Source organism: Perca fluviatilis, chromosome 9 (genome assembly GCF_010015445.1).
Source record: "Perca fluviatilis chromosome 9, GENO_Pfluv_1.0, whole genome shotgun sequence".
Classification (NCBI taxonomy): Eukaryota; Metazoa; Chordata; class Actinopteri; order Perciformes; family Percidae; genus Perca; species Perca fluviatilis.
Genome location: NC_053120.1, coordinates 38,949,306 through 38,967,946, shown reverse-complemented (window position 1 = coordinate 38,967,946; position 18,641 = coordinate 38,949,306). Strand labels below are relative to the sequence as shown.

At 41.5% G+C, this 18,641-nt stretch overlaps 1 protein-coding gene across 1 annotated transcript in view; it reads right to left on the bottom strand.

The window, feature by feature from the left end:
- Positions 1-16,377, bottom strand: part of fryl (furry homolog, like) — a 63,211-nt gene extending 46,834 nt beyond the window's left edge. Inside the window, exons 1-4 of the mRNA XM_039810206.1 lie at positions 15,804-16,377; positions 13,082-13,147; positions 627-835; positions 187-240 (exon numbers count right to left, since the gene is read on the bottom strand). Of these exons, the coding sequence (XP_039666140.1) occupies positions 187-240; positions 627-835; positions 13,082-13,147; positions 15,804-16,032 (558 nt within the window). The 5' untranslated portion in view covers positions 16,033-16,377. The remainder of the gene's footprint in view (positions 1-186; positions 241-626; positions 836-13,081; positions 13,148-15,803) is intronic.
- Positions 16,378-18,641: the final 2,264 nt, after the last annotated feature.

Genomic DNA, 18,641 nt, shown 5'->3' with positions numbered 1-18,641 from the left:
AGGCCTATTGTATAGAGTTCTGCACCAGCTACAGATGAGGGACAGACGAGCCACTCAGTGGGTGGAGTTGGGGATTCAAATATTGCACACACAGAAGGTAGGAGAGGTCTGTTGTTGGTCCTGGGGAATGAGAATGTCACATTCACATGTTTTTTACCCTTAGGTCATTACTATGGCTGTACTGACCTGGTCAAATTGTGCATCTTCCCCTCTCTGGAGGGATCGGGACAGAGGTTTCTCCTGTTAGAGGGGTGAGAGAAAGAGATTAAAACTAAGTGTGTTACTAACCCAGAGAACACTGAAGTTTTACTGTGAATTGGAGTGAGGGAAAACGTTTATCAGCGGAAAAGAACTGAGCTGAATTAAAGGAATGAATGGAGGAACAGGCCAGTTAATCCAGTCTGTTAATCACAAACTATTTTGTCATTAATGTACATCATAAAGAGTATGCGCTTCTTCTGCCAGTTCCCTCATACATCCTTCAGTCTTTCCTGAAGTGGCACAAGGCATGGCAGTTAGTTGCAAAAGAAAGGAGGACACCTCAGCAGTGTGTGTCACATCACATGGCATGTATTGAATTTCATTTCCTGTGTTGCTTGTCACTGTTTCACCCCCTGTGGACTCACCAGTGGCTCAGCCATCACCATCTCGATCTTCTTCTCAGCCAGCACAGCAAACTCAGCAAATAGACTCTTGATGACAAACTCCCCGGGCTTGAGCTCGGGGTCAATGGTGATGCTCGACATGTCGGCAACGTTGTGTTTCTCCCAAGAGAGGGGAGTCACCGAGGAGGGGGCACGGCGTCTACTCACGCTGCTGCTGACTGGTGCAGAAGCTGCAGAGAGGGCGGAGGCTAAAGGTTAGGAAATCATACAGTTGGAGTCGAGGCAGCAGGGTCAAACTAAGAACACTTTTAGAGTATGCAATGTCATGCGCTAGTTCTAATCCAAACAGGTTGCACAGACATTTCCTAAAGAGGCAAATTGACTGAATTGATGAGAGAAAAATTCCAGTGCTGACTAGAGTAAACATACAACTTCCATTTGATTCCAAGCCTCTAATTATAAACTAATCTTCTAAATTTATATAGCCCATAATAGGCTTAAATTACCTTAAAAAAAACAAACATAAGGATAATCATAACTCCTACTAGAGCTATGTCATTAATTATCAAAATCAATTATAAAAACCTTAATATTTGTGTTTATGTCTAGATCTAGAGTAAGTGACTATCATAGCCAGCTCCTTCAACAACTTGGTCTGAAAGAACTGCACGGCTTTTCGTGCAAAAGGAGAAGTTTGACATTTTGAGAAATACTTTGATTCACTTTATTGCCAAGAGTTAGATTAGAAGATTGATACCATTCTCATATCTGTAAGTTAAAAACAGTATGTAGCTAGCAGCCAGTTAGCTTAGTTTAGCATAAAGACTGGGAACAGCAAGCTTTACATATAATGAATGACTAAAGCCTAATAATAAGAGGCGGTTTCTTATTCTTGATCAGTAAACATCTAAAGTTGAAAAATACTTTGAAGCTTTGTTATTGTTTATACTTTTGTTTTTATCAGCCAAAAAGTACTGTATCAAATTGTCATACATTGAGCTGTGAGTAACCCACAGAGTAACAAATCAAACCCTGTGCTAAATGGATGTTTCTGATTGGGATAGTCCTATTGCATTTAACACACACACACACACACACACACACACACACACACACACACACACACACACACACACACACACACACACACACACACACACACACACACACACACACACACACACACACACACACACACACACACACACACACACACACACACACACACACACACAGGGTTTGGGTGCCTGCAATCTTAACATGATGTCCTTCATTCAACTCTTTCCCACAAAAAGTCAACCAATGTTTAATATGGTCAACCTATTCAGGATTTTTCATGTTTTTGTTCCTTTTACCACAGAAAATGTTTGATGCAAATGGAAATCAAGTCACATGAAATCATATGAGGTACAATTCCAGTTAAATGTAATCCCATCAGCACCTTCAACTTGTGCATGATTGATCATAAAGCAGAATGAGGGGTGGGTGCTGTCCTCAATTATGATCCTAGTGGCCTGAGGGTAGAAGCTCCTCCTGAGCCTCTCAGTGCTGGCCTGGTGAATCTGCCACCTTATACCCGACCTCAACAGGGAGAAAGGGCTTTTACTCAGGTGGTTTGGATCTTACATGATTTTCCTAGCCTTTATCTTGCAACACCTGGTGTTTAAGGCAGTGTAAGGCACCACCTATTGTATTTTTGAGCTGAACGAATCACTCTTTGCAGGGTCTTGCGGTCCTCTTCAGTGTGGTTTCCGTACTGGGCAGTGGTGTTCCCCCGTCAGGACGCTCTCAATGATGCAGGAGTAGAAATTCCTCAGTATTGAGTGTATAGAGTGGATACCCTGAATTTCCTCAGGGGTCCGAAGTGAAACAGTCTCTGCCTTGCCTTTCTCACCACTGAGTCAGGAAGCTGTCCACAAAACTCCACACTGGGGTGCTCCGCGGTTAAGGATGAGGGTGGAAGAGGTGTGTCCGTCCACCTGGGGTCTGACTATTAGGAAGTCAAGGATCACAGTAAGGTGTTTAATCCCAGGTCCTTGAGCTTTGTGACGAGCCTGAAGGGAACTATGGTGTTCAACGTTGAACTGTGGTTAGAGAGGATTACATGAATCCTAGGTAAAATGTCAACTGTGGCCAGTGTTGTAACAAATTGCGTTGTTACTACAGCACAGTAGGAGCAGGCATTTCTGGGATTTATCACACTAACATCATATAGAGCCAATTGGATCACATCCTGTACTGCCGTATATTAGAGGGGAAAAAGTGCAGGAACGGTTGGTAAACATTTTTACAGCACCTTTAAAAAAGTATATTAAAAAAGTTGACGAATTACACAGTTAAGCAAGAAAGAAGGCTACGTGTTTAGTGGTGAGCAAAGTAAAAAACTGTAAAAGTGAATGTCCACAGAGCTCCTTCAGCAGTATTTTGACTGGCTTCCTGAAAAACATTCATCTAGGGTCACGAAGAGAACCCAGAGCTCTGGACATTTGCATGTGGCACAGATCATTTGGACATCCTATTCAAATAGTATAAGCAAATCTGAAGGATGTTGGAGTTTAGGGAGATGGCAGAGAAGTAGAGCCCACAGTCACATATGGATGTAATGTTCAGGTGTCTACATACAGTATACGTTTGGGCGGTTTGGCCAAGAAGGGTAAATACTAAATCCAGTCCTTATGTACAACATCATACAGACAGAAATAATAACTTTAAATGCAATGAAGTTTATTACACTTAATTCACTCACAACTGTTAAATCATCTGGGGTTTTTAATAGAAAGAGTAAGGTAAGTGCACAAACAATAAATTACCTTAAAAAGGCACTGAAGTACCAGCTCCGTATAAGTTGCTATTTACCAATAAAAAGAAATGCATGAAAATTGCATTATCAGCATGAAATGCTTGTCTAAGTACATGCTTAGACAGCCAAGTGGTTATCTCTTAAAATGAAGAAGGCTTCATAACCTTCAATAGTGCTTTTGAGATTTATGCTACAGCTGGGACACAACTTCCAGTCCAGTCCACAATGGTTCCAGTCTAGCCAAGTTGACAGCCAATAGTAAACTGACCCTTTACCTCATTCCCTCCCAGGAAAAGCCTTTTTCTGTTTCTTCCTGGTTGTCACAGAAACACTCATCATGCCTTCCTAATAGCCTGAATACCATTGAGGAGCAAAAGTGCAGGAACATGAATATGTTTATCAGCTAAGGAAGCTTTTCTGTAAGACAAAATTATGCAAATGATGCTCAAAATGGGACATACTAGTACTGTATGTACACTGATCAAAAAGCTAAGCCTCTAAAGGCTCACTCACTAGAAAAGATACAGTCTTATTTTCAGACTACTCCGATTCTCCATACTCTGGTACACACACTGTCAGATAAGGTTTCAGTTATAGGTGTCAATATTATATTAGAGCAAGATAAATAACAGGGTCATTCAAAAATGTATTTGTTATTATAAATGACTATTTGCACAAACATACCTGGGCTGCAACAAGCAATTCTTATAATTCATAATCAATTATTCCCGCTGTTAAATTGCTAATGCAAATGGGGAAAAACAAACTTACCACCACTTTTATTACTTTTAATTAATAAAATAGGTAGAATTAGTTATTAAAATAGAATCTAAAGCAATTGAAATACTACAATATTCCCCATCAAAAACCTAAGACCATGACCAAAGTATGCCTTAGAGTAGACCACCATTTGTTCCAACATTTAAACAAAAATTACCCTTCCTCCTAGCCTGACATGGTCATTCCCGACCTCAGATGTTGTGGGCGGGGCTAAGTTCGGCTGGCATCCAAGCTACCTTCCTCCCCCACCCCACTACCTCCCTAAAAACAAATAATTATAATAGCATGGAAAAGTTCTAAAGCATACTGTAATTTAACGGTTATGACGAAATCAATCAGAAATGAATAGTCATGCTGTTTTGTAAGGAGAAAATTAAAGTGTGTGTGTGTGTGTGTGTGTGTGTGTGTGTGTGTGTGGGGGGTCAGCGTGGTAGCAAGTGTTAGCTGTGTTGTGGTTGTGTTGTCCAGCAGCACAGAGAGCCTTTCAAGCATTTCCCTCTTTGTTTACTGTGCTGCACCAACACCCCCAATGATGTCACATAGCCAGCTCCTAATATCCAATCAGTGCAGGGTGCTCTACCCCCTCCATCCTTCTTTTCTCTCCAACCCTGGGCCAGCTAGATTGTTGACTGGTTCACACCAATGAATACCCCAACACTGTACTTCCAGTTAAAAAAAAAAAAAAAGGAAAAAAAACCAAGGTATCGTTTTCTGGCCCAAGTCTCTGCATTTGCCCTCCCTCGCTCTCTCTTTCTCCCAAAGACATGCCAGTCATTTGTGGAATGCCAAACTATGAATCTCTTTCAAAGCTGACCCCACTGCACAAATCTTTGTAAGTTAACTTCTCACTGTTTTGAGCCAGGAAATGTACTGGCTGATACTCTAGTGACTCACTTATAAACCTATGGACATGTTCCTTTTCCTATTCAAATCTTAATGCAAAAAGTTCAAGCATGCTTTGGTAATACGTAAAAAAGAAAGCTTGTATTTCAAGTACAATGCTTTTTTGTGGCTGATGAAGAACTGAAACATGCCTTGCTTCTAGAGGTTCTCAAGGATGTGCCCTAAACTGAGAAACAAATGAGCTTTCACTGGTTTCGATTAAGCAATTGTTCAGAGTTCTTCTTCCTGATAATATATCTTAATCAAGTCCTCTGCCAAAATACAGTTTATCTGTGTTCTTAGCCTGAAACATTTTAGATCTGCTGCCGTAAAGAACAATGGAATCTAAGAGATTCAGAACAAACTAAAAGATGGACAGTACTGAAAAAACAGACAAGCTGCTACTGCGGTATAAGAAAATGCTTATGTTTTGTTATGAGAGGCATATAAGCCCCACTGTGCCAGAGTTTCATGGCTGTGTTTAAGAAATGGAGCACCCCGCAGGATTACACAACTATTAGAACAGTGACTCCACCTTGTCACAGTTAAAATAAAACCCTCCCAAACGCCTGCTCACTTCCCCTGTCAGGACAACCAGAAACAACAGCATAACACACACACATATTGTTGGAATGCAGGGAAGTGAGTGTGTCAATTTTTTTTTTTTTATAAAAGAGTCAGACAAAGGAGGCACTGCCAATGTTTACATGGTGTGGCAGTGCCAATTCTGCTAATGTGTCTCAACCTGCTCAGTTTCGACGAGTTACTACAACTTTACTCTTCTCCAATATGACTTTCAAATAAGAAAGAATCCAAAAACTACAGGGCAAAACTGTACAGTGTATCGGTACACTGGGGTAGATGAAGAAACCAATATACATACTCCATATGACCTCACCACATGTATTATTGCTGAAAATAACTTAGGACATGTTAAACAACAACAACAACGTGAAACATTCAACAACATTTTCTGTATTCATCACATAGGGGTGCAAGCATCACAAAGAGAGACAAGATGGATGGAAGTTAAAGCACGACAGCTTAGAGAGGGTTTTCTGAAATTAGGCCCTCTTTGTTTGAGAGGCCCAATGAAAAACTGGCAACCAGCACAGGATATGGGGAGAGACGGGTGAGGGGGGCCAGTAATCAGAAATAGGGACAAATGGAAGAAAGCCATTCACTCAACAGGTGGATGTTTTAATGCTAAGCTAACAGAAAATTGTGTAATATTATGTTCAGACCCTTTTTCAATGGCAGGGATCAGATGTTTTACAGTGCAAATTATTATTACAGTCCAATTATTTACTACCTTGAGGGGCAGACGTGTCCTGGAATGCCCACTCTTCCGCCATGTTTGATGGGGGGGGTTGCCAAGTTCAAAACATAGGTCTCTGTGTTTATGAGGAATGTTTCTTATTTCCAGATAAAACAAATCACTGTAACAGTATCTGTAAATACACTTTATTAAAATTACATATTCTGTTGACAGACATGGGGATTGGAGCATATCCCAGCAAACACTGAGCGAGGATCAGGGTAAATCACGGGACAAACTATAGACAAATATGTTCAAACTTACATTCACACCTATGGGCAATTAAGAGGTTCTAATTTGCATGACCTGCATATATTTGGACTGTGTGAGGAAACCAGAAACCTGGAGCAAACTGATGCAGAGACAGGGAGAACATGCAAGACCAGAGACCTTTTTGATTCAGTCCAAGCCACTGAGCTACTTTTCTGCTTTACAGTGTCCACAGTATTCTACCTTCAGCTCCACTTTTTAGAGAATTTTAGTCCCACCACATTACTGAAGCTGCTCTTAGCTTAGTTGTTATTCTATACTTTTAAATGTATACATTAGCATAATTTCAGCTACTAGACTTGAGTGCAGCATTCAGCACTCTTGACCAACTCACTGTTAACATTAAACAACTGGGTTTGTTCTCTGGGTTCACGTTTTACCAACAACATAGGGACTACTGTTGTGAGTGATCACAATAAACTACGAGAGAGTTAAGATAAGAAACTTTATGGTCTTATCTTATTTCTCGGCCATTTTTCACTGCAGAAAGCTGCTACTAGCCAGGCTAAAGCTAATACAGTTAGCCTAAAGAAACAAGGCGTCTGTCGTGATAACGTTGCATTAATCAGGTGATTTTGTTTGTCTGTGCACAAACTAAACTGTAGCTTCACTACCCATGGGAAAGCATGTGCATCACTGTGTCAGCGGCTCTCCGTGTGCACTTTTCTACACAGAGTCTAACTTCCCATAACAAACCCCGTCGGACTAACGTTACATCACATACACACGTTGCCCACATGGCCTCCTGTCTTAAAGGTGGCCATTTCGCTTTTTTTTTTTTTTTTAAATCTACATGTATATAAATGAATACATGGGTTAGGAACAAACTAAATCTCTGACGATTGTTCCCAGATTAAAATCCACTTATCATTCTTAGTGGTTATCATGCTGCACATCTAAAACAAACATTAAAACGTCCATATTTAGAACAAACTTGTATGGCACGTTCCCAACCGCTATCAGAGTGTGTGTGTGTGTGTGTGTGTGTGTGTGTGTGTGTGTGTGTGTGTGTGTGTGTGTGTGTGTGTGTGTGTGTGTGTGAGAGAGATTGTATGTGAAAGCTGATGTGAAGCTCTAATCAAAATCTATAATAGAAAATAAGTCTTAAACCTGTGATCAGTCTGACTCGTACTCTGACAACCTTTCCCTTGCTTGGCCCTAGAGTTGATGAAGACATTTTAATATCGTTGGATAGTCAATAATATTAGTAACGTTGAAAGTAAATGTTAGCAGGACCAGCATTGGATTTTTCTATGATTTTTGTATAAATGTAATGTAGTATCTTGATATGTCAGGTATTTAATTAGCAAAATAAGCAGTTTCTCAATCGATTTTCCAGATGTACTGTAGTATTATTAAAATCTATCTATCTATCTATCTATCTATCTATCTATCTATCTATCTATCTATCTATCTTTCTATCTATCGAGAGAGAGAAAATTATATACACTGTGATAGAGGATTCCATTCGTGGCCATGTCTCGACAATGAAAAGAACCAATACCCAATTTGACTATATCGGAAATATGTCAAGGAAAAGTGTAGAATTTTGATCTGGACAAGAAACAGGGTTATGTCTATGTGTGAGTAATAATGCAAATAAAACTGGAGTGATGAATCAGCAGCAGCAGCTGGGCAATTCAAACTGTTGTTTGCCGTCCACCTTTGTCCATCACTACATTTCAATGAGAATGAGGAGGCAGCGCCTTTTTGACTTCTGATGTAATATGGGCTGTATGGGAAGCTAATAATAGGAGGGAACCAGAAGACGGATCAATAGTAGGGAAACATTAGCTGCCCCAGAGGGAAGGGAGAAAAGGGTTATAAAAGTAGGAGGCGGCGAAAAGGAGGGATGAAGATTGTGTGGAGAGCTACTAAGGGAGACTACAGAGAGATTTGGATGTTAAAAAAAAAAAAGTTAAAAAGATGAAAAGAGTAAGGGAAATTTGGAAGAGAGTAACAGAGTACTTCAAGTCTACCTATGTTCTGTATCAGCAGATGCCCATCAATAGAAACATTATCTATGAGACAACCAGGAGCCAATAGAACGATGATGAGTAGGGGGAGGAGGGTAGCCTTCTGAAGGTGGAGGACAATTGCTGCCACCTGCATACACATCAAATAAGCCTGGCTAAACACAATCAGTCATCCTGACAACTCCATTAATAACTGCGTTTCTTCTACAGGAAAGAGATAGGAAATCTTAAAAAGGAAATGTCAAAGCATAGATTGGATTGAAAGCAAGCATGTACAATGCTGCACAGGTTTGCTGGCTGTGTGTGGTAGATAAGTCTGGTGGCCAAGTGTGGTATGTAAACATGTGTGCAAGCTTGGCAAGGTACTCACAGCTGCTACTCCAAGACTTGAGCAGAGATTTGATGCTGATCTCAAAGAAGACCGAATCCTGCAGGCTCAGCATGGCGGCTCTTAAAAGTTAGGCTTCACCAGAAGGCACAAACTCTACACGACTCCTGTCACTTTCATTTCACAAAACCCAAACATTCCACTCATCCTGAAAGAGGGGGCTGTGGGAAGAGACCCAAAAAGTGCTACCAGTTTGTTTCCTCTGCCACCTACTTCACTGAAGAGTGAAACTGCGCTGGGATAGCAGGAGAGAGAGCATAGTCTGGCTGGTTACAAAAGTATTCCACCCCAGTGCATGCTGCCCACTTGCCAATCCACAGAGTCCCTCATCCCCATTTCAGCACAGAAAAATCCAGAGAGGGGCGAAGGACAAAACTGCGTGAGAACTTTTGCTCCAGATAAGGCAGAACCAGCAGCAGAACAGTACGCAACAGAAGTCTTGACAATGCACGGCAATATTTCCTCTCTTCTGTTCCTGTGTATGTGTGTGTGCCAGTCCTAGGCCACTAGAACTGTCAGCCACCCTCTGCCTCCCCCAAAAACCTCTCTCTCTCTCCATTCGCTCATGAGCAGCCCCTCCTCTTCCCAGGCTAGCTCTTGTTCTATTACTGATGCCTACTCTTTTCTCTCTGAGTGAGAGTGAGCTTGTTTCAACAGCAAACAGAGGGAGGCGGGAGCAGAGTGTGGGGGTGGGTGATGTCATCAAAATGCTGCGAGTGTTCCCTGGCTGTGGCTCAGCAATGCATACGCATTTCAGAGCGGCTACTGTGCTGCCTCTCCCCTGGCCTATCAAAACAACACTTCCTGTAAGCTCCACAGCAATACTGATGCGTCATCCCTGACTGCAGTAGGAGGCAAAGAAAAGAATGGGAGGATGGAAGAGAGAAAGAAAAAAGGGAGGATGACTTGAACATGGGGGGTGGGGGGGGGGGGGTCGGTGCATACACGACAAGTAGTGGTAATACTTCTATTCAGATCTCGGCCCTAACATAATGTAAATATTATGTGCCTCAATTGTTTGGCATATACTCCCATCTTCAAAACAAAGTAAACTGTGCACTCAGAAAGAATACTGTATGAGGTATGTTGAGATATTTGACCAGACCAAACCATGAGACATGGGTAGCTGACATTGTGTTACTGGTACTATTAGGTGGTTCAGAATCTCAGATCATAGCATGATAGTGATCACAGCTAATCTATTTGTTAAACTAGCCGTTCACACCCAGCGGAGTCATAGGCATTACATCATTGCTCTGTCCAAAAGCTACCAGCCATAGTAACACACTGAATGACACACAGACTCACTACATGTGCATTAGTGAGAAAACAGCCCACTGTGTGAATGACAGAGACAGAGAGAGAGAGAGAGACAGAGACAGACAGAGAGAGAGAGAGAAAGAGAGAGACACACAAAGACATCAAGCAATTTGCAGTCAGGCGCTGGATTAAGTTTGTTAACAAAATATTCTGAGGGGAACAGCACTGGGAAGGCTGCAAAAGACAAATGCTCTTTGTCTTCTTTTGGTTTAGTCTTCATTTCTCTCTCGCCCTCTGTCTCTCCCTCTGTCACATGTCCTCCACTACACAAGTTATGCAAAATGAGGCAGAGCTCATTGCAAACAAATAACACAAGCAGATGCTTTGTCAAGCCCTTGCTGATGCTACCCTGATGCAGGCTCCCACTGTGAAACGTATAATAAACAAGCACAGATTCTTTAGACTCCCAAAGCACATTTGAAGCAATTACATAACGCTTTATTTGACTTGATGACATCTTGGAAGTTTTGTTACATGTAGTCTGTAAATCATTTTGAGAACTTTTAATGTTACGGTTTCTTTGTGATCAACAAAAATGCTTTTTTGGGAAATATACCTATTATTTTGTACGAGTTCAATTTGAAGGTCACTATCACCGTTATGTCAGTCCAAAAGTGAATGAGTGTATTTCCCCAAAAAGTCTATGTATTCCTTTGCTAAACCACATGGCCATTTTGTAATTTTAGTAAAATAGTATTTTGCAATCAACCTACTAGTACTCATACACTGTTTTTTTCCCTCCATGATTCAGCAGATCCTTTCATTTTATTGTTGGTTACCCCTGAGTCCTGCAGCGGCGCCAGGTTCGAATCTGACCTGCTGCCCTTTGCTGCGTGTCATCCTCCATCTCTCTCCCCCTTTCATGTCTATCCACTTTCAAAATAAAAGGGGAAAGCCCCAAAAAATAATGTGTGTTGCAGTTCATGACAAAGCAGCCAGATAGTTAAATACAGCTTTAAGTGTGGGTCAGGTTTAGTTATTTTCAATGTAATTTACGAAGGTATCCCCTCGCGGAGTACCATGCAACTGCCGCAGCCTAAAGGCTGAAGACTGACGCCTTTAGCTCAAGCTCCGGGGCAGTAGGAGGAAGGCAGAAGTATTTGGCAGAAGCCTAAAGTGTACACAGTGTTCAAAAACAGAATTTGAGTTCATATTGTCACCCTTATCAGCAAACCAGTTCACATATAAACATACGGAGACCTCTGCAGGCACTGTTTTCTGTAAACCAGCTTTATTGTTTAAGGAATGCAGAAGAATAACTGACAACATCATCTCTCTGGGAACATTAGGGCTAAGAGCTACTGTCTTACAGAGCTGACTTCAAATAAACAACATTATAACCGACTTCCTGGAAAGAAGAGCTCACTGATTGAATAATCTTAACCAAATGCATCACCAAGGCATGTTATAGTAGCTCCATTCACAAAGTGGGAGTAGTAGTTGATGGCTAGCCATCGTGACTGCAGACAGTATAGGGGAGCTGTTCCTCCCAGGAGCCCACAGGGTGGAAGATGCATTTCCTGTCCTGGCCTCTCTGAAGGGCAGTGGTGGGAACAATAATCGATAGTAGCTGTAATTCAATCCCTGACCTCCCCATTGGTGCCTGGGCTGCAGAGGACACGCCATTACGATCCATCGCAGCAGTCTGGGTATGCAGCACAACTCTGCAATGTGCACAGCTCCTCACTTCCTTAAGAACTAGCTATTTCATACTCCCTCGTAATAATTATCAAGACACAAACTGTACAACCTTTTTACACACTTCCACAGTATAATGCTCTGTAATCTTATGAATTTGAATAATCCAAAACATCTTTATAAATAACTCCTTGCACAGAGAGAGACATTCACACCCACTGACACAACCTGTCTCCTGTGCTCTGGCTGAGAATGAACACACTAATTTCTCTTCTCTTTTTCTATTTATTTGCCTAGCAAATCAAGAGAGGCAACTCATTTCCAACAAAGAGTCATTCATTCTTAGGTCAGAAGCAGGTAAGCCCTATGGAATGATGAATTAAAACTCCTCTTAATGCAGGTACAAAAAGGTCAGCTAGTTAATCATAGCACTGCTTCAAATTAGCGGTCTTCAAGTTGTTCACTATGGAGGAGCATTTATTGGGAAGCTGGTTGGAGAAAGAGCACCAACGATTCACAGCATTCGTCTTCCCAGCTATGACACCATATTCCCACTAAGTGCCGAGTCTGCACTGAGCTGCGCCATTATGGGCATTGTTTCACTACAGTTGGCTAATAACTATTTAAGAAACCCGATGAACATCTGGATTATGAATCTGAATACACACCCTATGGACTGTTCGGACTTTCAATACAGAAGTACAACCCATCGGTGCACGCTCATGTTCAGTCACATGCTCCAACACTCCCAAATCACACTCAACAAACCTGCTGCACCCATTAACTAAATACTGTCCCAATCTAAACCTTTCTCAAAAACTCAGCTGTATGTCGGGCCACTGGGTGATGTCACTGTGTGCGGAGAAAGACAAATGACAAATTGAAAAGAGCACCACCTTAAAAGCCAACTCACGCTATGCCAGTTCTGCAACAAGGGAGTGGCATTTAGCTCTGATTTAGACACAGGGAAAATTATCCTGCCTCGGATTTAAACACAGGGCAAATTATCCTGAGGTATGAATACACCAGAATACCATCTCTTTAGATCTCTCCTTACCTCAACTACTGTAGTAATCACATCACTTCATTTATTACATAACTCACCATCATGAACCCTGCCACCACGAGCATGATGAAAAAAGGAGAATTGTCTAATATGACGGATGTTTCCTAGTTGGGAAAAAAAAAAAAAAGAAAGATGTGAAAACAAATTGCCCAATCCAGTCTGTAGAAATGAGATCTCACTGTCTTTTAATATGAATATCAACATTGCACAAGCAGACTGAGCTGAACACAAACGCATATACAACAGTTACCGGAGTTAATATAACCATTTTCACAGCTCACCAAGTCTCCAAACCAAAGTGTGGACAAAAACTTAGCCATCTTTGTTACTGTGGGTTAGTTTAGCTAGTCTGTTATTAGAGGCCAGGTGATTAGAGCAGAAGGGAGAGTTCAGTTATGAGCATAGCCATGAGCAAACAGGGAGCAAGCGTGCTCTGACAGGTAGCCCTGCAAAAAAGCTGAGGAACTGATGACAATTCATCACCCCAGTGCGGAGGCAAACTGCACGCACACATAATTTGTATGTGTACACAAATCTACTAAACCTTTAACTACTGTATCCATAGACACAATAGTAGACTTACTTCAGAGGATTAACACTGTCAGCACAACTCATACCCAACAAAATTACACCGGCTTCGCGCTGGCTGCGAGGCGTGAGCGTGGCGTTTCTGTTGCGTGGATTTTGGTCTTTTCACACCAGAAACGTGTCTGACGCGGCACTGCTGCTAGCCTTGTCTGTACACATGTATGTTTCCCATTGATAAAATGCTCTCAAGCAGTAGTATACTTCATGTTAAACATAAATATATACTGATTTCATTACAGCAAAGACAACGTCGGCAGTATTGACGGCAAAATAGGCTCCAGAATATTGCCTAAGTGGAATATTTGAAATCAATAATTATTTCTTTTTTTTTTTTTTTTAATTACATTTATATCTGCATTTATGTCAAAACCTAGAGACTTTCAAACATCAAAATGTAATTTATTAATATGTATTTGTGTCAAAATGACATATACACATCCTTTTTTTTTCTATTTTGCCTGGAAATGCTTCAAACATTGTGTGAAAAATAGGCATCGGTTCTATTTCTACCATGTACACGTTTTTGTTTTTCCTGAGACGTGTGTGTCACACAGACAGTGTGCAAGCTCCTACCTGTTAACATGGGACCCGAAATAAAAACGAACACGCCAAGCAGCTGACACGCTCACGCCACGCAGGCAGTGTGAAGCCGGCCTTAACTCTCAAACCTTTGCTACAAACTCCATACTGTAGTAGGCAGGTGCCAATACTTCAGATGATCTGAAGATACTGAGATCTTAATTATATTTTGTTTATTTTTTCCTTTTTTATACAGCGGTAGAGGACGTACTTGGCCAGCAGAATAGCTAAGCATAAAAAAATTTAAAAAACTGAATCCCAATTTGCTGTAATGTCTTAGAACACATCACTAAACAATAGCAACGGCCGCCAGCATGGCGTTAGACCACAACAATTAAACTTCTAGGACTTGTATGTTAAAAGGTCATGTATAGATAAATGTACAAAAACAACCCAGCAAATTAACACTGGCTATTTGCAACACTGACATTAACAGAGCTTTGGTAATGCACTATGGGCCTAATTTACTAACACTAGCGCAGTTTGCGCTGCGTCTGTTTATGCGAGTTCGGTAATAGCGCACGCTATGCTTCCACATTTTGCGTAGTATTTATCAACCCTGACACCCATCAGGCAATCAGCGTCTTTCTCCGCCCACTATACCGTAAATTGCGCTGTAGCAAAGAGGTACATGTGCTATGATATGGCTGAGTGCAGACTGCGATATTCCCACTGCTGATGCTATGACTGTTTGAAATGATCCTGATGCCAATATTTGTAATGTAGCGAGGAGTTTAACAACTGCTGGAGTGGGATGTGAACGCTGAGTGGGAGATTCAATTTCATCTTTGATTTCTTCCAGTAACTCTAATATTGCATGTCTGCTTGATCTGTAACGCTAAATGATGTTGTGTTCACTGACAAAGTGTGATTCTTCTGTTAAAAATATTTTCAGCCTCGCCTACGTCTTCGTCTTGCTCAAATTACTGTTGCCATTTCACCAGCGGCATAAAGGTCTACGAGGAAACTCGATTGCGGCTGATTTAAAGAGGCGGAGAATTTCCCCCGCAGAATAGAGGCGCGCTCTTACTGACAGTCTTAGTAAATACCACAGAATATATAATTAGGTGCACTTTGCGCTTATCCTCCCACCTTTTTGGGTGGAACTCCCACTTTCCCTACAACCCTCCCACGAACGCATATTGAAAGCGCAACTTGTCTCTTCTTGCTCATGTGGCAGACAATCTGCGATTTTACCCAAGTGCGCCCTGTTTGTAAATAGCCCGCATCGGTTACGTCCGTCTTTGCGACCAATTAGCACCTGGAAACAGGCGCAAACGGCTTGATAAATCTAGCCCTGAGACCTCTGGTTAGCCCCACTAACATCCAATGAAAAAAATATAGGCGACTGCCCAGCCCTAGCATGTATACAGTATATTGTATCTATACACTGTATGTATGTGCATGTTAGCATGTGTGCATAAAGGTGATGGGAGTAAAGCCAAACTTTGGTTACATGTTAACAAAGCTTAAACACTTAACTAAAAATGTAAAATTCTAAAAAGCTAGAATGAAGTGGCCTAATTAGCAGAGATAAACACAAAAATCAATGCGGATAACTGCTGCATCAATATGCAGCTGAGTCAGGTGTACCTTTGAGGCGGGTTTGGTTCCTGCTGACAGGCTTGGAGGAGCTGATCCCCGGGACTACCTGTATCATCGGATTTACTGGAACTTCCTCAATGGTTTGTCCCATGGCTAGCAGGCCCAGTCTTTTCATACGAAGGAGCCGTGGACCTGTCTCCCTGGGCAAGACTCCCCCCTGTTCAATGGGCCCCTCCCCTGAGATGACAGATGGAACCAGGCTCTTCAGAAACTCCATGTCTGACAAGACTTTTTCTGTCTTTTACTCTGGTGGTTAGTCCGACACGCCGCGCCATGCCATTCACCCCATTTACAGACAAGCAAGGAGACAGTACACTCCCGGTCTCCTGATGCTACCTACATGCAGCAGCCACACATTCATTCACTCACAGTCAAAGCCTGTACAGTATGTGTGTGCCCTCAGATCTGCTGTTACAGACCAGAAGAGACACTACCTGTCAGGCTCTCTAAAAGTTGTTTGTCACGTTGGCTAGCTACAGTTAACAGCTTCTCCTCTACTAGTAAGTTCCGACTTCTTACGCTGCAACATTACCTGTCTGCTCACAGTGAACGCAGAAAGCAAACAGACATGGCACTTTTCATAGATCGTGATGTAATTGTCAGTGGGCAGGGCTATGTTTTAAGTGCCAAGCACTATCTGGGGTGTGGAGTAGAACATGTTCCACAGGAGATAACATAAGCCTGGGCCACCAGCCAATCACAACAGAGACGACATAAGCCACACCCTGCTGGCCTGTGTTGCTCACCAGTGAAAGAGACCAAGAGCGGAGGAAGAAGATTGACAGGCACTATAAGAAGTATCAGAACTCCATGGAGCTGGTTACACTGGCCCGCCTGTATTTACTGATAGCCCTTATCATCGTCGGAATGGTTTTACTTGTTAGCATCCATACACAAACAAAAATGCGTGTTTGCATTCTGGCTAACTTACACAAATAAGAGCGTTTCACTTATTTGCTTTCACTTGTGCTTGACTGTGCTGAGCTATTATAAAGAGAAGCAGAATGAGCAAAGTGATGGGGTCTTTGAAACAGGGTGATGACAGACTGCTGTGCTCTGCTTGGCTGCATAACGTGTACCTGCAGCAAACTCAAGCCTTTCCAAATATCCCTAGCTGAGGAGTGAGAAGGACTACACTGCGCTGACTCTCATAAAAACTCACTACCTAAAGAAATCATTAATTTTTTCTGTTCTCTGCGACTGAGTGCAATAATTTATAGGCCATCCAAGCATCAAAATAGCCAGTACTCAATAGCAATGTAACAACGGTGTAACACTCCACAAAAAAAAAATATAAATAATAAAGATGACTGTAGCACTAGTGTGCAGCAAACTAAAACACCTTTAAGATGACTGCTGAGTCATCATTGACTATGCACCTCAATAATGCAATTGGGCAACACAAAACTGCACAATGCTCATTTGATCTTGCTCCAATTAAGACTCCATTAAGCATTTTTCTATAAATTATGAATTAAGCGACAGTGTAATGTAAAAGGGCTGGTAGAGCTAAAAGACACAATGGGAATTAAAACTCAGCTTTGCAGCTTTTAAGGCTCGGTCATCTCAATTTTTTGGGTTCTGTGGCCACACACAGACGCAATGGTTGAGTTTTAAGGGGTGACACCGACCCCGTTACATACAACACTAGCCATTCGTTTCCTGAAGGAGAAGGTGCTACATGTCTAGCACAAAACAGCAGAGCACAAGTAAACAAGAGGCTGGTCAAGAAAGTTGAGCCTGTAGCAAGTTTAAAAGTGATGCTTTTCCACAAGGGGTGGTGGACTAAATCAGAAGTGATAAATAATGGACGTCAATTATGACATGAACGAAAACTTAATCTAAAGATGCAGTTAACACATTGTCTAGAAGTATTCCGGAGCCCAACCTTTTAATGTGATGTGTTTTCCCAAACAGATATTTAAAGCCATTTCAGTTTGTGCTATGACAGTTGTGGTAAGCCCTGTGAAGTGAATTAACTTAATTTGTTTCTATTGCATGTCCTCATGCCTAAGCAACCATCTACTTGATAGAAAATTATTTCTTAGGGTAAAGATCCTAAGGCAAAAATGCATTGTGTGTAAGACCAAGTATGGACAGAAACATATTAAGCAAGTGCTTACGGAAGGAAGTAAAATAAAAACAAATCACCATTCTCTCCATCTTTTTCCATTTGTGATTTCTCAAAATACTATACAAAAAAAAAAAAAACTGTTCAGCTGTTTATCCATTTCAATTGTTTTTTTTATTACATTTATCCAGCACCAAACCTTGCCTGCAGAGTAAGCACAAAGTGAAAGAATGCAATGATAAATGCGATGCAGCAGTTTTGTGAAAACTCTGCCCTCTAGAGGCCAGCTGGCAGAAATCATACCAAGCTGCACAAATTGTTGAAATCTACTGACAAGCCCCAAAATTGCTGAAAAAAAATAAAAAAGGAAAATGCTCAGCAATATTGGATGGCAAACCACCAGAAAGCTTGTTAGAGCTAGACTTTGGCTCACAAACACTTTTGCAAAAAGTTGGACTCTGAAAAACTCTCCAGTTGTCCAAAGCTGTTAAAGCTTTGAATAGGAAGCACTTCTTTTTCACCTCATAAAAATCACATTCATTTATTGTTTAATCAATTTTAAACCTTTACAATACACACAGATAGTAGCTTATAAAACACAAAACAACATTTACAGTCAATCTATAAAAGCACAACCTCAAAGGATGGTAGTCTTAGTTTAATGGTTCAACCTATTTTTGTCCCATTGCATATAGACAGCCGGGGGACTCTTCAGTCGTTGCTGGAGACCATAGACCCGCCACACAATAGGAATT